The 26329-nt window shown below is 31.0% G+C and overlaps 2 protein-coding genes across 3 annotated transcripts; one reads left to right on the top strand and one right to left on the bottom strand.

Moving 5' to 3' along the window:
* The first annotated feature begins 17 nt into the window (after positions 1 to 17).
* LOC109540310 (E3 ubiquitin-protein ligase MARCHF8) lies at positions 18 to 14044 on the top strand. 2 transcript variants are annotated; one of them, XM_048665012.1, is made up of 4 exons: positions 18 to 636; positions 7759 to 7927; positions 10604 to 10724; positions 13331 to 14044. In XM_048665012.1, the coding sequence occupies exons 1-4, from the start codon at positions 316 to 318 to the stop codon at positions 13800 to 13802; spliced, it is 1083 nt and encodes a 360-aa protein (XP_048520969.1). In that variant the 5' UTR covers positions 18 to 315; the 3' UTR covers positions 13803 to 14044. The 2 variants fall into 2 exon arrangements, with proteins under 2 accessions (XP_048520969.1, XP_019764204.2); XM_019908645.2 differs by having other exon boundaries at positions 19 to 636; positions 7783 to 7927.
* A 1136-nt stretch (positions 14045 to 15180) lies between these two features.
* Positions 15181 to 21779, bottom strand: LOC109540261 (pupal cuticle protein 20). Its single transcript, XM_048664704.1, has 6 exons — positions 21744 to 21779; positions 20231 to 20393; positions 18313 to 18454; positions 17568 to 17734; positions 15888 to 16050; positions 15181 to 15831 (listed from the first exon to the last, which is right to left on the bottom strand). Exons 1-5 carry the CDS (start codon positions 21777 to 21779, stop codon positions 15890 to 15892), a joined length of 669 nt encoding a protein of 222 aa, XP_048520661.1. The 3' UTR covers positions 15181 to 15831; positions 15888 to 15889.
* Positions 21780 to 26329: the final 4550 nt, after the last annotated feature.

The following is a 26329-nucleotide window of genomic DNA, read 5'->3' as shown; positions in this document are numbered from 1 at the left end:
CTAGTAATAACTTTGACAATCAGCTGTGTTTGATGTTTGAAGGTCTGAGTATAGTTGTTATTTGACTTCCTTGCTTTGTTGAGAGCAGAAAAATACTAGAAATTTTCCTAAACTCACCGTTTTCTCAGTCCAATAGCTTGCGATGTTTAGTGTCGAAAATTGCTGCACTTAGCAACGCACAACGTCACGTAATTCAACCGAAACCTCGCCAAGTCTTAATTATGTTTAAAACTCGGTGACAAAACAAAGTGAAAATCTTTCAGCTCCTGATTGGAACAGTTCTCATTTGAAAACTTTGAGTTTGCCAGCAATTCCATGCCGGAGCAATTAATTAAAGTGAAAGAGACTTGCGGTGTAGTTTCAAGGGAAGCATTTTCTGACTCTGTGAAACGGCAGGAATTATCAAACTGTGATACAGACTCCAACTATTCCAATTCTTCAGGAGATATCTGCAGAATTTGTCATTGTGAAGCAGATGCGGAAAATCCACTGTTATCTCCATGTTATTGTGCGGGCAGTTTAAAATACGTGCATCAGAATTGTCTCAGACAATGGCTTGCTGCTTCAGACACACGCTCCTGTGAATTGTGTAAATTTAACTTTATTTTACATACAAAGATTAAACCCTTATCAGAAGTAAGTAAACTTTCCTTTACTTAAACAAAGACCATTTATAATGCACATGTTCCCGAGTCATTTATATGTTATTGCCAACCGAATGGCATTCATATATTATCTGCATGGTGCAAATTTCATTCATTTAATTCTCTGATACCCTACGTGGAAAATATTAATCGTTTTCCACATTCTCGAATAATGACCATTTACAACTCGTGCATTTACTGTTTAATGCATTCAGATGATTCACTTTCTATTTATCCGGCTATAAACACTCACAACTCAATTTTTAATACTCAAAGTGAAAGGGGTGATAAAACCTGAAAACGGTTTGTTATCGAGATGCCTATAAGTAAAGTGTTGAATAAACAAAATTATTTTGGTTTTCGGTCTTTTAACACTTTAAGTTACTTAGTTATTATCCACCTCCAATTTTATTAACAGAGTCTTTTTTTTATTTGTTGAAAGCGAGACATTTCTGGCGTCGTTCTAATACTGGCCAAAGTTATTTATATTAAGTAATTAAGATTTTAGCAAATAACATAAAAAACGGTTGCAGATACGAAGGAAATACTTAATAGAGACAAGAAAGTTTACTAATTTAATAAGAAATTAAGAAAAAACGCTCTGGATATCTGCACTACAAAAAATGCGGAGAGGTAAAAGGTACATGACCCCTAAGCGAGTATCACCCAGTAGATTGTAACAACTATTTAGCGTATTGCACGATGTGCAATTTTTCAAATAGAGGAAATTATTTTCAAATTGAGGAAAATAGCTCGAAAACTGCAAGAGTTTGCGAAAAAAACAGACAATTTTAACATTTCAACACGCTGTATGTTGGAAAGGAAAGTATGGCGGTGATACGTTTAAGAAAACTTTTGCACTTATTGTTACGTTTTTTTTTTCACCTCCGTCATTTTCCTAACTTAAAATTAAGTAATTCTGTATGTAATATTTACGACACATGCATGTTCAATGTTCTATAAAACTGTGTGTGTAAACACCGAAACATTTTCCAAAATTAGTCTAAGAAATTACAAGTTCAAAAAATGCGATTTGTTGAAATGCTTCCAATTTGGAACTCAGCTCTTTTTACACAGAAACCGGGTAGGTTGCAATAAATATTTTATGTAAAATGCAATATACAATTTGATAAAGATCGCCCGCAATCGATGTAAATCAGTAGAAAACCCTTAAGTTTACAGTTACAGTTAACTTTTACGTAAAACCTCAAATACATTTGTACACTTATTTTCATCTACAGGGCGTCTCATTTATAGTTAATTCTTAATTTTAAACTAACATACGCAAATGGAAAGAATTATTACTTATTACTATTAGTTGGCTTATTTTATTGATAAAAGTTCTAAACATATAGGGTCCACACAAGCTTCATTTCCATTCTACCATATGTTGAAAAAAAATGTTAATGTCCTCTAGTTTTTGAGTTTTTAATTAAAATGTTAAAAAATAGAGATTACGTCTTAGAACTTACATCAAGCTATGGAGCGATAGCGTTTAGGGGTCACCTCTTGTAGCTTGTTTATAGTGGGCAATTGTAAATTTTTTAAATACCGACGAAATTTAGGTTCTTTTATTTTTGTTATATCTGCGACCGTTAAAGATTAAACTCGATTTTCATATGCACGTATTAAGATAACATTTTCAAATTCCCGAAAAATGTTCTTACCATACAGTAAGTAGGTACTCTGAAACGTTGTATAGAACAAATGCCCACATGAACAACTGCATGGGAATTATTAGTTTTTATTTCTTAAAATTCAATGCTGCTGTTCACTTCATGTTTCTTTTGGCGTTCATGAATATTTATATAAATCAATTACTCATTTTTTTCTCAATAACACTATTCTGAAAATCGTTATCTATTGTCATTAATTATACCTCATTCACGTTTAATGTGATAGTTACCTCAATTCGGGTTTTTCCGGCTTTTATGATACCCCATTAATTTTACTATTTGATTCTTGTAAGCCTTAATCGCTAATCCATTAGCGATAGTCATATAAAAAACGTTTATATTTTCTGTCTTGAAATTAGCAAACTGATGGCTACAGTTTGCACGCGTTATATTAGTAACGTCGTTAAAGCAGCTTTGAATGTTTGAATTTTGAACCCAGTGAGGTTGACTATTTGCAGCCCTAGAGTCGTAGATTGGAAATGGTAATTAAAAATATTAGAATATGTCGAGTATTTGTCCTCGACACGAGTCAACTGATGTATTCCATTCCAGTTTACCTTTGGCAAATAGTTGGGGAAATAAAGCAATTTGATATGGCTAATATTCGTCTTCTATTGACTGTCAGGAATTTATGAATTTACAATTAATGTTCTTGCTAAGAAGGGATATGATCCTGCTGCTCGATAATATTCCATGATTTGTGTGTACTTAGGTACCCCTGTATTTTCATTAGCATTAATATACTAAAGCAATTAGCGCAAACTAATTAAAGCCGCCACACGACCATCGACACTGAGAACTAAATTTACTAAATTTTGAATAGAATTTTCCAAGTAGGATTATTTTGAATAGATCCCAAGTTACCGCGTTATGCTAGACTCAGAACCATACAAATGTTCTTCTGGTTGCACTTATTCCAGCTGAAACACCGATAGCGTTATGCAAACCGTTTCGTTCACATCTTCTATTTACATCAACACTTAATACACAGATTTTCTTCTGAATTTTCTTGTGTAGCGCATTTTATTAAATTGTGTTTGAAATTGCATTACCCATTGTTTAAGGAAGATATATAGCTACATTTTGGGCCAATAGCTGTTTCGATAAGTGCAAATAAAATTCTTCAATTTACTGTTTTTAATTATTTTTTTGGCAATTAGAACCCGAAACATTACTTAATATTGTCATTCTCACGTATGCTACCAATAACAGCAACCCCTAGAGTGAAGGATTTATTAGTCTTTAAGTTAAATCTGCCATATCGTATATCAAGGAAGCTAATGCACAAATTGATGATGTTTTTGTTAACCAGCTTGACAGCTAAATAACAGAGCATTATTTAAGTATAAATGAATAATTATTTGGTACAGTGAATACATAAATAATGTTGTTTTTGTGTGTAAATTGAAATGTGTGTGTGTGTGTGTGTGTGTGAAAGTTCATTACAAATGAAAAAAAGTATTTTCTTTCGATTGTGCTAATGATGGACTATGAATAATCGCAAAAATAACAACTAAAGGCACTAACAAGGCAAATATAATTATTTATAAAGACTGTGTAAGTAATACATTCATTAATTTTGCCAAAATATTAAGAAGCAGATGTTCTGATCGGTTGCCAGGACTTACAGCTTTCGACGGTTGTGCCAGAAATATGGTTCAGTTTTTTGGTCAAGGTGACAAGGTGAAATAATACGTAATATTTTAATATGGGAGCTTGTTTTGCAAGTACATATTTCAATGTTTGTACAAACCGTATTAATAACCCCCCATTTAAAACTTAGTTTTGAGGATGTCACTTCCACATACATTCTCTAATGCTTATCGCAATTTTAAAATTTGTGTTCAAACTTACAATAGCTAAAACATTCTCGCTTATTCAGTTATATAATTTTTTTTGAGGCATGAACATAAATAGTGTATTATTTAGAGATACCAATCTATGCCAACTTTAGAACCAAAATTCATCGTCCATCCGATTTTAAATCACATTTATTATCTTCCCACACAGTGTTTTATTGCCACTTATAAATAACTATTTGATTTGTTTCCTGCAAATAAATTCTACTATATATTTATCGGTCGAAGTTTTATACATTGATAATTGTTACTTGAAAAATCTAATTGATGCAGACATTTTTATGGTGTTAGTGCTTCTTTTAGTTATCCTTTGTTTCCGTTAATCTTTTAACGTTTTAGCTAGACGGTAGTTATCCTAAATGCTACCTGAAAGCATGACTTTCTAACTAACTATTGCATTTTTTAACACTTATGTATTTTTAAGCTCTAAGCTGCATTGAGTGCTTGTCATTTAAATACATCGAATTGTTTTCATATATTGACCTAAACTAAAGTAAACACATTTCTTAATCAAATAGTGATTATTAAAAGGAACATTGTAATTAATATGTTTTGTTTTGTGCCAACTGGAGCGCCATATACGTATTGACAAGTATGCGGCCACATAAACTGTGGATAGGATTCCATTGTTTCGCATTTTTGCCCTCTTTACAGTAGAATATTTACATTGAAATTAAAATGTTTATTTTTCAATGATATTATGTACGGACCGTTCGAGCACAATATAATTATTCGTTTAATAAATAAGTAAGTCGCAATTAAAACGACAGAAAGTTTTGTCTTAACGAACTTAGCGAATTAATTAAATATCTGCAATAATGGGTGGTAAATATTTATGTTGGAATGCACTTCTATTTTGAGTTGTGGGAGATGCATTCGTTAGCCCTCTACTTACGATTATTTCTATTCTGAGCCTTTTTGATTATTTTTGACTATGGAGCGCCTAGATGCGGTATATTAATTCAACATAAGAGTTTTGTAAATTCCTGCTTCATTTTCATTAGTTTTATTTTAGATTAAATTTTAACTTTATGGTTAGATAATAAAACTCAACCCGTCTCGTAAGTTATTTATATGTTTTATTATTCAGTTCAACAAAAACATAGTTTTCCTGAAATAAAGCAATAATTTAATAAAAGTTTATAAAATGGCTGGATGTAAGATAAAGGATTAGAAGGTAATTACTGAGTAACACATTCGGTTCACTGATTGCAGAATATGTGTTTAGATGCCAACATGTGTAGTGGAAAAAAATACATACCATATCATAAATGAATTGCCAATTCGCATTAAGCGATTAAACATTAATAGTTTTATCAGTCATATAATCTCGGCTTGTTATATGATTTTATTTGCAAATAATTTGCCGGTGCGCCTGTTTTGTTAATATACATATTAGCGCGCCCATAAGTCAAATAATATATCTGGAATTCTAAGGATACATCCATCGCGCCATGTGTGTATTTATATAAAGATATTGACGAAATTCTGTAATATAGGTGCAAATGCAAGAATATTATCTAATTCATTGCAAGAACATTTTTTAATTCTTTATTTATTGACACTTTTAAGCAGTGTTCCATTTTCCATGTTTCAGAGATCCATTAACAGTGTTTACGTAATTTCTGCTCGCAAAAAATTAATTGATTTTTTATAACATAATGTAAAAATAGCTTCTTGACAATGGCGAATTTTAACTTAATTGATCAAATAATATATTTAGTTGCTTGAATTATTTTTGACACAATATAATTAGTAGGACACTAAGTATTTGTTGTGGATTATACAGGGTGTGCCAACTAAAACTAAACATAGCTATTTTCTCGGATGATACAAAAGTTATACAAAAATGCCTCGGACACATTAACTTCAGTGCGAAAGGAGAAAATTGTTTTTATTAGATATTTGAACACTATTAGACGCAGTGATAACTTAAATTTTTGTATAGGAGGTGCTAAATAAAATTAAAGGGTTTTTGCCACTAAAGAGTAAATAGAATATTTATTTATGAACCTTAGAAATAAATAATGCACCAAAAAACCTAATTAACCTAATTAAATGTTTTTGTGTTGGTTATTTGGTTTGGTTTTGACTTGTGAATTTATCATCTAATTGTCAAAAATGGTTTATTTTACTGCAGCAAATATTTTCGGATTACACTAATTCACAATTTTAGAGATACTGGTTCAATTCTTAACTTAAAAGGTTGTCATTTCCAGTGAAATGAGCGCGTTAGGAAAATTTTCAGATAATTGAAATTTTATCTCTACGAAATGAAAGGCCACCTACAGTTTTGTGCTCTCATGCTCAAAGACCGACTGAAAATGAGAAGTTTATTCTCAACTTCTTTTCTGGTGAAACAAGTATTTAAAATGGTATTGTTAAGCGTCAAAACTCTATATATTTGTGCGATATTAACCCACGTATATTCCACGAAGCGGATACACATCCACAAAAAGTAATGTTTGGAAATCTGACTGGCGAGACTTGACTTCGATTGCTGGAAGACTTCGGTTATTCCGAATTCGTAGATCTTTTGAAAAATAATCTGGATTATTCAGAAAATCAGTTCAGCAATTTGTAAATGAACACTAGACCAGACGTTAATTTTTTTTGGTTCTGGGACTTTGTCCCCGGATGAAAATCTCTTCTATAGGCTCTAAAAAATCTGCCCAAAAAGGAATAGGACTGTACAATCGATTTATCACGTCCCTAAAATCACATCAAGTTTCCCATTGATTTTATATGAAATAACGTGTTAATTAGTTTGTCGTAAAAAACGATTGTCAGTTAAAGCTTTTTTACGTATTTTGAGCTGCTGAATCAGTTTGAATTGGCACCGTCAGTTTTTCTCTAAGTATCGTCAAAAAAATAGCTAAAAGCAAAAATCTTCGGAAAACTTGAAAAATGAGTGAAAATAAGTATAATAAGTAATATAGTAAGTGCGCTTATTTTTTGTATACGTTTTCATATGTTCAGGGTTAGAAGACATTTATTGCTACGTTTAGCGCGTTCCGAAAACAATTTGAATGGGTTTTTTATTGGTTTATTCTTCACTCGAATCTTCTTTTTGTTGAGTCTAAAGTCTAATTAATTGTCAAGCACAAACGTCGATTGTCGGGGAAATTTTTTTTCAGTTCGTCAGTTGTTCGTCTCGTTTGATTTTCGTTAATCTTCTTCGATTTCGTCTTGAAAAAGTAGCAGTTTTTGGTCATTTTTCTTCTCGAAAGCGTGTGTTATGTACGTTTGCTTTATGATTTTTTATAGCTTCTCATAAAATTTTTGATTTGATTAAACATACATTTCATTCAAACTGATTATTTGTTGACTACAAACGATGATATTTTGGAATATTTTTTGCGAACGTAGCTTTTAAACTTTGAACTATTTGAAACACCCTGTATTTGCCCATTTTGAAGTAATTCAAAGTAAGCTTGTCGAATTTAATTTATAGAAGTTCAACTTCATAATATAAACAAACACCTAACATGCTTGAAGATAAATGTGTTTTTTCTTTTAAATATTTTATTGATTTCATAGACGATTTAACAATCTGTTCAGATATTGACTGTATAAAAGGTGTTTTTTTGTCTATTTTTTCAGTGGCGAATTTTGGAAATGAGCAGTGTGGAGCGAAGACGTCTTGTCTGTTCCATAATGTTTCACTTTGTGGCTGGTGTATGCGTAATTTGGTCACTATTTGTCCTTATTGATAGGGCTGCAGAAGAAATACAGAAAGGGATAATCGGTAAGTACTTTACTTTTACCTTACCAGAATGGCTGTCTGTATTTTTATATTATTTATACTTAATATTTTTGTTTTTCGAGTTTTGAATGCTGTATATATTGTTTGCTTCTCAACAGAATTTGGATCGGTGTGAAAGAAAGGCATATTTCTTAACACTGCCGACGTCTAACTTTTTTTATTTAGACGTCCTCAGACCAATTGTATGTTATTTCTTATACTTTCCTGTTTATTCGACTACATACTCTGTTCACAATATGGGCGGCTTTACAATGATGTTAGGTATATGATATGTTTTTACTATATTTTTACTCCGTATCCAACCCAATGACTCGTAAACTCTCACATCTAATAGTCCTGAGGATGCCTTATGAATATAGCATAAAGGCCACCAGTTTAAAGGAACATGCTTTTTTACACCGATTAAAATCCCGTAAAAACATCAATGTGGTTGTAAAATACAGAAAAATAGAAGAGATTGAAGTAATGAAACCCGAAAAATTTCCTGCTATCCATCAACATTGACGCATACCCAGTCATTAATTGGTAGGTAGAACAGTTAAACTTTGATCCTGTTCGATGAATAGAATACCATATACTTAGTATAAACGGTTTATTGCTAGGAGAAATGTTGTTTGGAAAAGTTTCCCCATATTTTCAATAAAAGTAATTAATCAACGATTACCTTTTTTTAATTAGACGATTCAAGCTGCAAGGCAAAACCATTAATGTTACGCGCTTTTATATGCCAAAGACCAACTCGGCCTTGTATTTGACCGATATTTTAAATATTTTTTACATTCAATAGCTAGAAAATTATTAATTGGTTTACTCTTATTATTTTCAATAAGAAATGAGTCTACTCTAAAGAGCATTATATTACGTTTTTACAATCATAACAATTAACACAGAAAATGTATTTAAAATTTATTTTGAAACTATTGTAATTCTCGTTGAAAATCGTTCTGAATCGATGAATGAAGGAGGAAAACGCCAATAAAAACTTTTACGCCAACGCCAACAAACAAACTATTTTGTCAAATGAGTTACTTGTGTTTCTAGTATAGATAGTCATATTTAAACTTATTATTTTTAAAATTATTTACAGCAGATTATTGTTATTGTCTTAGCAGATACATATTTGTTAACAAAAAATTGGAGCTTATTAATTTAAGTTTATAATAATTAATATGGCTGATATAGAAGTTCAAGATTTTTTTGGGAAAAGCTTTAGTCTTAAATGAATGTAAATGGTGGAAGTAAATAAATCATTCAATATCAAGATTGAAAAATATGTTAACAAAATAAACGTTATACAGCAGCTAAGTTTGTCCTAAATTTCGAACTGAATAAATTCGGGTTACTGCGAACAATTTCGTTTCTGTTTGGCGTGTTATTTAATCCGTATTTTTGCAAAATTGAAGTTCTTTAAACAACATTTCTTTAGGGTAACATAAAACAATGCAAAATTTCTGAAAATTTCACCTGCTCCTTGTTGAACAGAAAAATGTTTTTTTTTTCATTCCTACAACAAAAGCACATTGATAGACCTCATATTTCGAAACGGGTTTTGAATTTTCTCCCGTCTTTCTTTTAAATACAGGGTGATATAGAAAAATCAACTTTTTGGTTCGGTAGTGATAACATGTTTTCTCTTGGATCGGTTTCTAAAAGCTTGACTTTTTGAAGCTACAACTTCATAATAGATTTAGGGCAAAAATCCAACATTCAGGGGTGTATCAATAAACAGAGTGTTTGAGAGTGACCTTTACTTTAATTGAAAGACTGCCAGAATCACAGATTTGGCAAATTATTGTATCCCAAACAATGCGAAACTGTTAACTTATCTGAAACCGACTATGAAATTTTAGGTTTAACAGCCTGTTAGATTTTGTAAAGCGATTCAAAGGGAAATTGTTAATCTTGCTCGGCCAAAAAGTTCAGGTCACTCTGTAAATATAAGGCAAAGGTCTATTTTGATGTTTTGGGTGCTGAAATTGAAAAAGCGTTTTTTTGTGTAACTGTAGAAACTATCTGAACATTTTTGCATAAACTCGAACAGAAAAACACTTTAACTAAGGAATATTTTAAACAGGAATCAAATTGCTCGCGGAAATCAGAATTTATCGAGTTCCAGTCCGGGCCTATGAGCAGTTTAGTATTGTCGAAATGAACTAAAAAGTTGATATGTTTTATTAAATACCTGCTCTACAGATAAGAAATACGTTCAAACTTTGACTCTTATGTAAAATTTTGTAATTAATGGAAAGTCGAGAATTTAAATGTGGGGCAATTAATATGTACACCTACACATGGACAGGTCCTTAATTATGATGGGATAATGTTGATTAATACTCGACCTGCTAATGCATTTTAAAAACCGCAATTACAAATTTGAATCCAAGACACAACTTGTATGGAGTTTTTAATGCATATAAATGCTGCATAAACACCGTATCGCAAACCTATTAGAATAAAACACTGTACTCACTTTAAAATATTTGATTGATCCTTTAAATACATATATTGATTTTAAATATTACGTAAGCTCTAAACTATATAACTGACAAATTACAGATGATTGTGTAATTATGCTAGTAAAAAAGTAGACAAGTTTTACTAGTTTCCCCTTAATACACTAGAATTGTGAATCTTTAAATATGTTTAATTTTTTTACAGCATGGCCTTTTTGGACAAAACTAGTTGTTGTTGCTGTAGGATTTACAGGGGGCGCTGTATTTATGTACATTCAGTGTAAGCAGTACTTAGGTCTCTTTTCAAGATGGAAGGCTCATAACAGGTGAGATTGTTTGCTCTTGTATTCATATTCATCATCAAATACATTTATCTGGATTATTTTTTCTACTTGTTCATTCTCTATCAATCAATTAAATTCAGGCGTCACAATTGACGTCAACAGCAGCAAACAAGCAGGTTAAAAAACTTTAAAAGATTTAATATGTTTAGTATGGATTTTAAGTTGGCCCAGGCTCAACTCGTGGATTATATAAATATTTATTCTGCCACAAATCAATAAAGTGCGGTAACATAAATCTGAAACACTTAAGAGCTTCTTAGTAAGTCTCGATATGACTTATTTTAGTTTTGCATTTAATAGGACAAAACATGTTTCAGTTATAGACCACGAAAAATTGAAAATATTTCGACTGCTTTTTTTATTATTGTCCATTATTTTTTTCTTAAAAAGCAGAACGGCTTTTCCCCACTTTAGTTGATCAGCTATATCAGGGTTCGATATAATTGATATAATCAAGCGTACAAACACTATAATTTCGTTTCTAATGACTAATTTGTACTACTTAATTTAGTGGCAACTAAAAAAAGTTTATGTCAGAGCTCTTGAATTCCATATATCAGCATCACTTTTATTAGTTACAAATTTATGGTTTAATCATTCGCTTCGATAACTCGCCGTTAATTCTATGTGTTGAATGATTTATGTGCGCTTGCAAATCAGCTTCCGTTAGTGAATTCGTAAATTTGGAACAAAATCTTAAATAAACTTAAACACATTTTCTGGTTGAGGTTTTCTAAGCCAGGATTCGGTTGTAAATTTATAAAACACAACATAATATTTTTTTCGTCGCGTTTTGTCCCATGGGAACAAGTTTCTGTCCAGATAGAAAATAATTAATTTTGAATGAAACTAATAGTTGGTCTGCTTATTTATTATTAAACGGTAAATGATGCCACTTGTCGCCCATCTCATTTATTACAGGAAAACATGTACTGCGGGTAGATTTTTAAATGATTCTTGTTTGCAAAAACATTTTTTAACAGTTCATGCATGGGTTTGACGATTCGTCCAATATGTAATAATCACTATTTTATCAGTCGTATTCTACACTCACAATCAATAATACAGGGCCGCCTAAAATCTGCCAAAACCTAATAGGAAATTAATTCTAGGCAAATGTATCTTTTAATTTTGATAAACTTGTTTTCTTTTAAAACTGTTAAAGATAGAAAACTTCAATTTTGGTATACATTATAAGCTAATTGAGTGCCATTTTATGATAGTGTATCGTGGTACAATTTGCTTTTATGCAGAGTAGAAATGTTTAACCCCTACTTTTGTTTTGTTCAGAAATTTTTTGTGTGCACTTAATCTTCTGTCGGCATAATTTTGTTAATTACTACAATTTATTTATCAACTTTTTTATCTCTTTTTTTTCCCAAGACCACTAGTTTGTCCGCAAAAAAATAAAATCGTTTTCTTTGCCGTTCTCAAAATGTGTAAGTAATTAAGTTAATTTTTTTAAATAATTTTTTCATATAATAATTTTGGTACGCATTATTAGTTGATTACTAACAACCTAAACTATTTTTCTAAATTGTGTATTTTGGTTCAGATTACAATTATTAAATTTAAATAACCATACTAATGTTAACTTAGCAGCTGTTAAAATTGGTCTCCTTGACATTCTTGGCATAATCGCAGTCTTTTAATGAAATTAAAATTTACAGACCGTAAAGTTTGCACTTCTTATTCTTATTTCTTTAGAAATATTAAATATTTATTCCCGAAGTTCTTCGATTGTATTCACTTCGGTTGAATATACCGTATTTTTAAATGGCCCCAGTAGTAGTAAGTAAAAATCAAGCGCGTTTAGATCGGGAGATCTAGGAGGCGAGTTTATAGGAGCTTCTTGACATCCAATCAAATGACTTGGTTGATGACAAGTTTTGATCAAGCCGAAACAATTTAATTTTTTGCGGGCAAACTAGTGCCCTTAGGAAAAAACAATAAGAGATTTAAAAAAAGTTGATAAACATCTTGTAGCAATAAAAAAATATGTTGATAAAAGTTTAGGTGCACACAAAAAAGTTCTGAACGAAACAAAAGTAGGGGTGCCACCTTTCTACCCTTTAACGTATTTTTATCAAAGTAAACTGAACCAACACTACCATAGAATGGCACGCAATTAGCTTATAATGTATACCAAAACTGAAGTTTTTATGTTCACCCGTTTTAAAGAAAAACAATAAAAACTAATATTTTTCGCCATCTTGGAAATGAAATACCTCAAATTTAAAAAATTCTCAGAAAGACCCCCTCTAAAATGACTAGGAGAACACGCTGTTAAAATATATTAACATATTTACGGAACACCCTGTATATTGCGTCCCACTTTACAGCCCCAGTTTACTTTCGTTAATGTTATATGTTAACAGTATTTTTTGCATTAATTGCAATTGTAAAATCTCACAGTGACCTGGATGAAATTCTCCATATGAATCGTAAAATTTCAACTCTGAAATTTTGATATATGTATATATTTTCTAGGAGAGATTTCAACAATGTTATTATCCATCAAATCGTTTCATAACGAAACTCCGACTTAGATGCATATATTGAATGATGATTTTGATTTTCAATTTCAGGGTAATGTTAGTGCAAAATGCTCCAGAAAAACAGCTTTCCATTTCTTCATCGCCAAACTCAAACTATATAAGCTCAAAAGAAAACGGCCATGTGAATGTCCTGAGTCAAGTGGTTACTTCTGGAGAATTCGATGTTCCTCCTTCCGATACCACTTCCAATTCTCAGAGTGATGTGCAGATCTGCTATATTTTCGAGAACGAATGTAAAAAACAGAAAAAACCGTTTGGAAGCTGTGCTTCCTCCATACAGAAGGCGGATGTTCATGTAGAAGATCTGTGCGAAAGTCCGAAACAAGATCTGAGTAAATCTCAAGAGTACTTAACACACAGAGAAACCTGGGTAGCATTAGATATTGAATGCCCTTCAGATGGTAGGAAGCTGTCTTTGTACAAGACTGATGCTTTAAGCAACAGTACATGCAAATCGCTACCAAATTTGTTAAATTCCAGCAGTGAGCACCTACTCGTGTAGATGGGTAGGCTTCTGTCATAGCTACGTTTTATTAATTATTGCAACGTTTCCTGAAGTTAATTGTATAATTTATTATTACCCATAATGAAGCGTTTCGATCCAAATCAATTGTTAAATAAAAATGTGATACTCAGTGAAAAATTGATAATATACTTAATGTCTCTTGTCCATATTAGACAAGAGTGTAACTTACTGCATGTATGCTGTATAACAATTTAATAAATGTATATTTTGATTCCCAATTCGCATTTTCCAATTCATCCACTCCATTTGTTTGATTTGTGTCCTCTACAAATACCGGGCGCTTCTTATGTAAGAAGAATAAAATGTTTTATGGATTTACCAACGATTGCGTAGAACACTACTAGACTTAAAAAGGTCTGAAAAGTAAAAGATGTGATTAACTAGCACTCCTTAATGATTTCTGACATTACATTCATATTACTGAATGAAGAAAAATCCCCCACTCAACGCTCAACCCAACTCTCTATTACCTATACACAGCTGATGCTCAAAAAGCCCACTCCAAAATTGCCCTCTTCGCTGACGAAAGGGCCAAAACTGCAATTTATCGCACTAAACTTTGAGAGTATACAAAAAATGAGTCAATCAAACGAGAGTTTTATCTGTATATGTGACTCAAATCAAAGTTAAAATAACTTTTACATTTACGTAAACATATTTTCTTCATTCACTAAAAGACATACATCTGCAAACCTAAAAAATACATGTTTCTTTCTCCGTAATACGTATATCCAAAAGTCCATCGTCAAACGCGGTTTCACCACTTCTTTAATGATCTTACATTGACAACAGGAATGGAGAATGGAAATTAAGTCGCTGCAGGTCACTCCAGGACAAGGAGTCTAGTTTGTTTTGGCTACATTGAATGATAAATGTAGAGCCAATATTGTATTTTTGTATTCCCATTTACTGCATGAGCTATAGTTGATGATCCCAAGTTGGACCATAAAAAATAGCTGGGATCTTATTTCTATCTTACTGCATAGGACATTATTGATATTTTCGAGAAGCAAGCAAATTATGTACGTAAATAATGCACCGGGGGAATGGCACCGAGCACAGTAACTTTAAGTTCTTCAGTCATTATCGGCAATTACTAACTGTTTTCTATCACTGCGGTAATTTTTGAAGACATTCAAGCCTAATATATCAGGAGATACCGTACCAAATAATTGTGCCAAGTCCAATAATACTGATTGAGTTTTCTTATTATTCTCAAATATTGTCAGCGCTGCCTTTGTTAATTTATAGAGGGCATCAATTGTTGACTGGAACTGAGATATGAATGGTTGAACAAACAAACCAAAATGGTTGAAGCAAAATAAATATTAGATATAGAAAAGAAAACACAGTCTGAATAATAATAAATGTATTCTTTAAAAATTACAGCCATGATACACTATACAGCTAACATCTTACAACTATTTGAAAATGTGTCAAAAATAGGCATTACAAATGCCTGTATAATCACAATCTCAAACTTACATTGATTATTTAAATTTAGAGCTCATTGTCCATGTCATAGCGGTAGGTCGTCATCAAAGACAGTGACTTATTTAAATTATAGTTCAGTCCCGTCGGTCTGCCTTTTTCTAACTAAACAGACTTATGTATATTAAAAATTATTGCACTTCAATGGTTTGTTATTTTACAAATTATCAGGTTGCAACTGAATTTGAAATGCAGGTGTAAAAAGGTTGAGTTTTTGAATGCAAAACTGTATATTTGAACGGAAACCAACGTAATTATGATCTTCAAACCATTGCCCTTAATATGAAATATCTGGTGTCGATGTCCTGAACAATACCTACATATTATATTAGAAAAATATAATGGTTGCTTAATGTTTAATGATTCAACATGCAGATATAAGTATGTAAAAGGCACCACAAAAAATTATAAATTAAAGCTAAATAATATGTATAAATGGTACTTGGCATCGGCTCACTTATGATTGGTAGATGAGACAATACGGCTTTCCACCAATCCATTTTAAAATATCGTTCTGAAGCAAAATGGAAAATAGATGCGTGTTCTTGTGTTTTAAAACGAAATTCTCACCACTAATATTTATATCCATTGCCACCGCCAGCTCCATTACCATTTCCACCAGAGGACGGATATCCATTTCCATTGCCACCTCCAGCTGCTTCCTCCGCTGCATTGTCTTCTAGGGATTTTAAAATTTCTGGTGGAATTGGAGGAGGAGTTGGCAAATGATCACCTGCAATTATAACAATATAGTCTTTATCAATACTAATTGGAGGTGAAGGAATACTGCAACAATTTAATTTTGGTACTGTTATATTTCCCAGGAGTCCAATTTGCATTAATGGAATGTTCTATAAAATTCTACTGTTAATGGATTTATTTTTAAGACGCATCTAATTTCTAATAATGCAAAGCCCAGCAATTGCTAGTTAGCAAAAAATGATCAAAACTGGTTCCCTGTTAGAATGGGAGACAAAACTAAATTAACGAAAAATGAGAAGAATTACAAAAAAAAGATGATCATTGGTGATCTATCAAAGCCAGAAAACACGCGCATGAAAAATTAAGACAGATGGCAAAAGTGGCAAAAAACTTTCAAATAAGAAATAATTGATAATAAAATATGGAGATACAACCATACTAACAGAAACTTAAACGAAGGAAGAAATGGAAGTACGCAAACTCCAAAAACCTGAGCAATGGAGAATACAGGTCGAAAAGTAGGAAATATAAACGGAATGACAACAACTTATTGTAAACTAGATAGAGAGAAGCTAAATGAAAAAAATGAAAGGAAAATAACATGAACTAAAGTAACAATTTACCGCAACACAATTAATCATTGGGTCTAACATAAACAGAAAAAACGGCCGGAAATATTTAAAACTAACAAAAAAAACGGATTATATACTGTGTATCAGAGAGAAAATGAGCCGCTGATGAAGAGGCTGAAAATATGTTAATATGCCTGGATAGGATAGGATTTTATTAATAAAAATCAAAATGTTCTTTGGAATATAAATGTATGAATTTCTGAAAATTGATATTAGGAACGGTTTGTTATTTGAATTAAATAACGAACACATAATCATTAGAAAAATCTTGTTTTCGAACTATTTCGATTATCAGCTTGGTTTAAATAAAAAAAATGCGTTTCGAAATAGTTTGCTCGTTGGCTACCGGAAACCTTATTTGACTATCTACAAGGTCTGCAGCTGTACTAGCTTCTAAGAACAACTAATAAGATAAAGACGTAATGAAGCATGGTAAATATAAGGAAATTAAACAGGTATTTGATGCACTAATTAAGTATCTAGCCAAACATCGTAGGTACTTTAAGAAACATGAAACAATAATATAAGAACTTGAGGTACAGTTGTATAAAGTACTAAATATATTTTTAAAATGCTGCACAATTAGGAATCTTAGGATAAGAGCAATGAACATTACTTTGTCTAGGTAGGAAAAGAAGGTTTTTTAAATTTAATTTTCAAATATGTTTAGTGTACTTACGACATGCGACGATTTACCGAGAGTTATTTTTTTAAATTACGTTTATTTATTCAACATGTTCAAACTGATTCAGAGCGTAGATTCAAAGTTCAATTTCCAAGCGAGCACAGAAAAACAAGAAAAATTTTCAGAAATTAATAAAAAATCGATTGTTTTTATTAACAAATCTAGTTTCATAGAATTTTGGTTACATCCTCATAGTGAGCCACATAAATATTTAAAAAAAATTAAACTTACCTTTGGGTACAAAACCGTTTTCATCAGCGGTATATTCGATTTTAATTTCGGTTCCATCGGGAGCCGTGTAAGAAAAGGATCCTACAGCCGACTGTGCTTCAGCTTCACTTCCTGCGTTTTTCAGTTCTCCAGTTTCGTCAGCTTTAATTCCATTACTTGTTTCGTAACTGAAACGTATTCCGTTTGCTTTATTTCCATTTGCTTTGTTTATCAATATATTAATTAACAAATTTTATAATTAAAATGACAAAATAAGTCACAGAGTTCAATTCAATAATTGTCCCTCAAATATCAATGGAATGCTCAAGGAGTACAAACCGATGTTCAAAATTAATCAAAAATTAATAAAGTGGATAGGTCTATGAATGCGTTATTTTTGAAGTCTTGAATATTTTGGCGTTATTAACTTCCAAAAGTAAATTTGCACAAAATTAACCAAGAAACTTATATTCTAGCAATATATTTATTCTAATTCCATGACCGGTTACAGAATGACGACTTGCATAGCGATTGATTTTTTAATTCCCCTGTGTGTAACAATATTCAACACATTTTTGTTAAATTTTTAAATTAATATTTTGTATTCGAAGATGGAAGATGAACAAGGTCTGAAAAACTGATTGTTTTAAGTAAATATTACAAGTAATTTAAATCTTTCTATTTGAAAGACATCATCTTTTATTCAAAGCAATGCAGTAAATTGTAGCGTTTTTGTATTATACGTTTTCTTCCCTTGTGCTCTTACCTCCATTTATAGGTTCCACTGCCATCATTTTCATTTTCGTATGAAATAATTGTCGCTTGAGCATCAGCACTCGCACCAGCTCCAGCACCAGCACCATTTCCAGGTGCCCCGTATACCGGGCGCGGTCCCCCATTTCCATTGCCTAAATAAATTTGAATAAGTACGGAAAATCTCAAATAGAAATCTATAATTTAGTTGTAAATCTGCTGTAAATTAGCTGTAAATTTGAAATATAATAATCTTTCTTGCATATGAAAAGACGAAGAGGCCAATTGTGGTAAATGAGCCCAGTCCAATTGTACCTACCTACTATTTTTTTTTAATTTTTGATGTTGGCCTATAATTTTTTTATAACATTTTTCCTGTCTATGACCAGCATTGGCAAAAATACCGATTACAAAGTAAAAAGAGAGAAAATGGAACGATAGATCCTAAGAAACAAGCGACAAAAAATGTTTAAACACTATCATTTGATATTGTAAATTAAGCTGAATGTTGATTTAGGCAGCGTGCAATATTTAATTCATATTCACGCTGATTAATCCAGTAAGTAAAGAAAAATACATTAAATATGCGCAGAAGAAGATCCTAAGACAATACAAATCACGAATGCTTATTAACATATTCTTCTGGTCTTTCGTAACTCCTATATCTTACTGCAAGTACTGCCACACAAAACACGGACGATGAGTTTAACAGGGTTCAACCTATCACGATTTACTCTGAATTACATTCACTAATGAACGAGGCAACTGCACAAAGTGATATAGTTATGAGACGGCAGAAATAAGGGAGAGTAAATATAGTAGGATGAGCTGGAAAGAATTAAGGAAATTCATAAAGATAATGTGAGAACTTTCTATTATAATATTATTCTATCTCTGGAAGGTGATTGCATATGCAGCACAAACATTTTAGGAACGAAATTTTGGCTCAAAATGTGACTTTTTTGTACGGTCGAAAAAACAGGCCACTAAATTTTGCACAAAAATATGAGATCCTCATATAAGTAGTTAGGGAAAATAATATATAATCTTGATTGACTTTCTGAAATACTATAAATGTTAAATTCGTTAAATTGTAATTATTATACAAATAATAAGTTTTCGCATCATTCCAGTGCACTATTTGCAAGCAATTTTTAGAACATTCTCAGTTATTTTATCATGCCACTTTGTCCACCCATTAAAAGTTATTGCAATTTAAAATTCTAACTGTTAGAAATTTATGCAAAGTTATGCATATTTAGATTGATTCACCTTTAGAATCTTGAGAACAATTAATATTATTTTTAGTTTTATGATATCAAAGTGTAGTTTGAGCTACTTATCTTCTATTAGTCGGTAATTAATAACATCTATACAATAGAAAATAAATTGCAAGCAATGAAAAATGCGTTATTATAATTTGATGTTAGTAGAAGTTTGTAGTAGTTAAAAAATGTTGATATTAACTATACCAACATCGATTGGTCTCCTGATTTCTGATTGTTTTCCCATTATTTTTGATGAGCAGTAATTCAAATCAAAAGTTTTTGAATCTGTAGACATTTACCTGTTCTCCGGTTTACTGGAATGTATGGTAGCATTAAAACAAACAACACAGAACAGCGTGACTAATTGATGAAAAAATATTTGATGTAAAGCGTGTTCAAAAAAGGGATTAATTGCATAAGAACGTAATATGGAAAGATTGCATTAACTCCAACAAAGTAATGAAGGGCTTTTTGGTATTCATTAACATCCAAACGAAAACTCAATTCAACTTAAAAATTAATGTTTTTAAAAGATTTTGGATGATATAATTTTTTTAAGACTATAATCCCAGAAAAGGTATGGCAATTATGTCATCATTTTGTTTACTTAATATGTTTAAATGTGTCATATTACGGTTATTACGACAAACATTAACAATTTACCACCCGGTCTCCCACCACCACCATTAATTGCAGGCCGCCCTCCTGAACCACCAAACGGGGGAGATATTCCAGGCCCACCTCCAGCTCCGTTCGCTCCAGGGGGAAGATATGTGCTGTCCAATCGAGCTGGGGAACAATATCCCAAGAAAAGGGCCACCAGAAACTATGAGAAATACAACAAAGTTGATTTAACGTGTGTGCGCCACTACTTAACTTACTACTAAACTACTTATTTCTCAGACGGACAGCTTTCGGAGGCAATACTTTAAATTGAAGCAAAATCGTAATGAAAGACTGGGATGATTTTACAATTCAAATGCAATTCTATTTACAGATTAATCCGGTAATCTTTGAAATCCGCTAAATTATGTGGATTTTGCCCAGGTTGATATTTATGGATATTCAAAGTTCTAATTCTTTGGAATCATTTGCTTTTATTATTAGCACATATCATTGTTATCAGAAATTACTCATTATATAAAAAGTTACTTCCTTTTCATACTTTTAAAATCTACTTTTACTATCACACAAATAGGTACTGAAAGGTCAACAAAACTATGCATCTAATAGAAAACATTTTTGGAACCCAAATATATTCGCGATTTAATACATATTTAATTTCAAACTCACCAAGTGCTTCTATTGCTAAGTCTGTATAGAATAAGCCAAATAAGTTTTATTTTCTATCGTAAAATTTTTTGTAATTCTTGAATTGCCACTATTTTAATACTAGCTACATCTACAGCTACATGGAAATTTTACTTCTATTTTTGCAATCGTACCGCACTTATTTTGTGAGTTTTCAATTTGAACCTGTTTTATTTTCACTTTTATTAATTGAGCTGGTTTACGTTCACAAATTTTATTTTTTCACAAGTTTAGGGTCTAGTTTCATGAATTATTCAATTGTACTGATAGTTGTGTCCTTCCGGCATATATAACAATGATATAAGTTTTTAAAATAATAAGTAAAATAAATAAGTTTCATAAATATTTTGCCTTCACATTGTAAATTTTTTGGTTCGTTTGTCTGCAGCTGACGTTCACTTAATACTTTGGGTAATCAACATATATATATATATATTTCACTTTTCAATATGCACGGAATCGCAGATTCTATAGATTAATTTTCGTTTTAAAAATTATAACTGTTTTATACAACTTTCTTCTTTTGTTCAAGTCACAGGAATTTTGAATTAACCTCTGCTAAATAATTATTAAATTGTTTTCTGCTGAATCCCATTTTAACATGAGATTAACATTTGATGTTATGGAATTTATCTCTATTCTATTTATCATATTTAGTTTTTATGGTTATTATTTCATATTCTTCATTAATATCCACTGTCATTTTTAACAGATCCTTTATATATTCTGCTGCTAGAATACGGAAATCTGCGTATTTATCTAGCAGTTTTTTTGGTTTATGTTGTTTACAATATTTTTATTTGTGTTACTTATTGCATTCAAGGTTTGACAGTGTACCAATAATTCATTTCCGGATCAGACATACCTCTAGAAAATTTCCGTCAATTACATGAAATATCATATCTATATAGATATATAGTATCTATATATATATAGTATCTATATATATATATAGTATCTATATAGATATATAATATATATATAGTATCTATATAGATATATAATATAGTCTTTAAATATTTAAAGACCTTGAAATCCAGATTTTAATTTTGCATCTTTTAGAGCTTCTTTAATTTGACTGCTTATTTTGTATGCCGCTAATTTATACTTACGTGCTAAGTTTTTTATTCCATTTTACTAAATGTAACTGTAAATAGACTTWTTTATGCCCAAGTTACATCGGTTTTGAAGCATTCTGATGAACTATCCAAAATATGATTGAAATTAACATAATAATTTAGAAAATATTAAAGGAAAGGAAAATCACAAATAAAAAGCTTTTACGACCGAATATCGTTAACATAAAAATTAATGAAATGTTCAATTATATACAAAAAGGCTGCTCAAAACCAATTCCAATTCCGTGAAACTGATGAGAGTTTTTTTGGCTTTTAAGCTGTCGTGGGAAAGAATAAATAGCGATTTCATCTGATACTGAAAGCTTATTTTACGAAGAAAACGAAGGCTGGAAGCGTTTGGTCAAGATAAATAAGAAGGACTAAACACATGTAAACTCAGCAATAAAATTAAAAATTACGAAAGGTTTTTAGGATTCCAACATATTTTCTAAATATTTGAAAAAGTTATTAGGCGAGATCGCGAAACGACGGATCTTCGTATAAATGCAGACAATATTTGAACAGAATGGAAAGAAAACTAGAAGGACATATAAATAAAGATGGGCAAAATGGATGAGAAAATAATTTTAAAAATGTTATAATATCTAATCTGATCAAAAAGCCTTTAAGGTCACCAGATCTACTTTTTTCTTATTAAAGAGTCAGTCGCTTTGTCTGCAGTAAAAATGGTTACAGAAAATTTAAAAGACAATTTAAATAATAAGGAATGTAAATTAATTTGCGTCATAAACAAAAATAAAAAATCTAATGAGAGCTGTTGTTGGTGTAGATTCAGGTTTAACCGATATTTTTTCCTGAATTGATCTGATTGATTTGAAATCTCTTAAAATATAAATTGTATAACCTAAACATATAGTTTTCCTTAAATGTTATTGTTTTTACTAGAACGCGGTATTATGATATTATAAGAATTGCTGCAGCCAGGCGATATAATGTAAATATTATATAATAAACGAGGGATTTTTATTTGAAATGAATAAACGCAACTCACCAGTCTTATACGATACATATTAACTATTGAACTAAACAATTAAACTAATTTAGCTTAAGGTATACCTAGCTTTTATACACCGTTTAGAGATTCAGTAGACATTTTACCCCACTATTGTCATCTAATCAGAAAATAAAAAAAAGAAGATTACCTCTTTTGGATGCCTAAGCGAAGATGATCTTTAGGTTTGTTCAGTGAATATCATTTGTGTGCACCAACATCTTTTATCTTCTTCTAGTTTAGCACAGGTAATTATATTGTACCGTAAAAAGGAATGCAGGGCATCACCATGTGGGATATGTCACCACAACGGAAAATCTTTTCACGTTCGTTGATGAAGTAAGTAGGCACAGAATTCTTAGTTTTTCAAGATCATTTTTTCTTATTGCGTTTTTAATTTTTTTTGCGTAATACGTGCTATTTGAAAGCATCGAAATACAATGTTCAAGTTTAATTATATTGTAACTGTATTTAAAATTTAATAGAAATGTCGCAAACAGTGTAACCCTAGATGAAGATTATTTTTTAACTTTTCTACTTCCTCACTTGGTACAATGTATGATATTTAATAGCCTATCAGCTTACTCCATCCAAAATTGCTTTAGATCATTATTTGTTTAAATATATTGAAAACAAATTTTTGTCCATTATTTTGTGGCAAAGTATTAAGTGGAAAGTTCTTTATGTTTTGCTGTTCTCCAATTTACTGTTTAACAACATTGCTTATGTATTTTGTCCTAGATATTCGATTTTACCTGCACCGGATTCCTTTTGTTTCGTACTATTACTTAATAACTCTGTTTGTATTAATGATTTTGCAATAACTTTTTTATTCTTTATCTTTATTTGTTAATTTCGTTCTTCAATTTGCCGCTAAGCAGTATTACTTTTGCCTTTTGTCCCTTATAATTGATTTTACTTTCATACCCGTTTCACTTACGTTTAATTATTTATCTTTTATCTCTTAAATTTTACTATATCTAAGACTGAAACCGCTCTGTTTCTAAAAGAGAAGGGGAGTGCATAACAGCCTTGATTATGATTTAACTCTAACCGAAACGCTGACCCAAGAAAATAGCGTTTTACTTCCTGCCGTTATCTATTGACCATGGAGCAAAGCACCTAAACATATATATTTTAACAATCACGGGAATTAATATTAAAAATTATAAATTACGTTATTGAACTTAATTACTTTGACTTAATGTGACTGATAACGTAATAATTAATAAAACAGAGGGTTGGGAATAAAAATACACTTGTTTCTGATCTCAGAGAAATAAATAAATATTTGGGTATACTTTTTATTTAACTTATAATTTTTTATGAAACAAGCTTTTAGTTAGGAAACCCATTGAATCTAGTAGGTTTTTTGCCTTGAATTCATTAAACGGAAGGCTTTCAGAAAAATGATCAACTGTGATTGAATACGTATGGAAATTATTTAATAGTCTTCTTAAAATGTTTGCGGTCGAACTTAGCACTAAAATAATTTTTTGAGCATGTGTAAAAATGTTTTTTTTACTTTATAGAAAGAGCCTTTAAGTCTACGCTGTTCTTACTGTTTGTTTGTTTGTACTTTTTCAACTTATATTTTTTTCGAACTCAGTTGGTAGTCAAAGTATAACGTCGTTTTTCACACTATTCACCCTTAGTTCTATGTGGCCTCTCACGAGTTGCAGGTGTTTGTACGTTTTTTACAGTGCGCTGCCAGAAATGGCAAATAAATAATTAAACAACTGGTTTTACTAAGATTTAAAGAAATTGCCAATAAATCAAAATTATATTAACAGCAAGCTAATGATTTGGAGCAGGTCACTTTTATGAATCGAGTTGTAAAATCTTCTCTACGTAATGTTGTTTAACATAGTTTGGTATAACAATGGAAGTCTACGGTTAGATGAATTCGACAGACAAAGTCCAGTCGAAAATTAAGTATTGCTGTGGAGACAAATGTGGAAATCCTATTTCTAAAAATGATATTTTCAAGAGAAATATTATCCGGTGCAGAATCAACTATGTATTTCAATATACATAAAAATATGGAAAATCAATCATAACAATTTAGACTCAAAACCCATTATCAACTTTAACTCAACAATCTAATTCTTCGATGAACGGGCTACAATTGTGTTCAAATATTTTGTATGACTTATAAATATTGCATTTATTATCAGGCAAACTCGCTTCGCCTAGTTTAGAGAATGAATTAGAATACACTTCGGAATTACCATTTATAGACGAATTTATTAAAAATAATTTCGATACTTTGAAATTACTAGATTAAATATAGATTTTGAATTTAATGATGAAAATCCTGGGGTTTATATTCGGCTGTTTGAGGATTTCTCAAAATACGGTTCAGTATTCATATCAGCCTGGGAATGATATGTTGTGCAAACGGACATATCGTCTGCATAAGGTGTAATTTTATAAGTGTAAAGTTTCGAATCGTAATCTTGTATATTGCAGACTTAAAAATTAAAAAGTAAAACAAGTTTTTGCTCTCTTACCATAAAATTTCATTGACTATATATACAGGTATCAGTTTTTTGTAAATTAAATTTAAATTAGGAAGAAAATAGTAAAAAGTACAGGGCAGCTGTGTATTGCGTTTGCTTAATTTATATACAAATTTTCGCTTAACACAATAGAATGTATTAGTCGCTCGCAAACCACTAATTAATCGCATTATTGAGTTAACTTTTGTCGACATTAATTGCCATCGGAAAACCATATTTTGCAAAGGAAACTAGTATTTCAGTTTTTCCAGCGTCAATCGTACTCACATATAACTGGGTATTTATAAGCAATAATTTAGCACCATTTTGCTTTTCTATAAAATAAAAGTCAGTTTTACATTCATCATTTTATTTGGAAGAATGAAACTTTTTTTATTTCTATAGCCAGCAACATTTGCGAATTGATAAAAATGAAAATGTTTCAAGATAATAAAATGGGAACCATTGCAAAGATAAAAAGTTAATTACTGACGTTAATACTGATTGCTTAATTGTCTTAAAGTCATTTGAAATTTTAATTAAATCAAAATTTTTTGTAAACCAAATGCACTATTTTTTTCACATAGAAACTTCTTCACACAGAATATTCTACTCGCTGATGGTAGCAATTTCTAAGAGAAAAATGGCTCCGATTTTGTGTGAATATAAGAAAAATCTGAATCTGCGATATTCTGAATTTCCATGTACATACCGAATAATCTCTGGAATTGTAAATCAAAATAATTGCAAAACCAAGAACCTGATTAATCTATTTGGCAGTACTGCACTCCAAGCAGTTTGTCCTAAAACAGTGGAGGTA

The sequence above is a fragment of the Dendroctonus ponderosae genome, unplaced genomic scaffold (assembly GCF_020466585.1).
Source record: "Dendroctonus ponderosae isolate FM_Combo_2020 unplaced genomic scaffold, Dpon_F_20191213v2 Dpon_F_20191213_3, whole genome shotgun sequence".
Lineage (NCBI taxonomy): Eukaryota > Metazoa > Arthropoda > Insecta > Coleoptera > Curculionidae > Dendroctonus > Dendroctonus ponderosae.
Note: the sequence above shows the minus strand (reverse complement) of the source record. Positions and strands in the feature narration are given on the sequence as shown.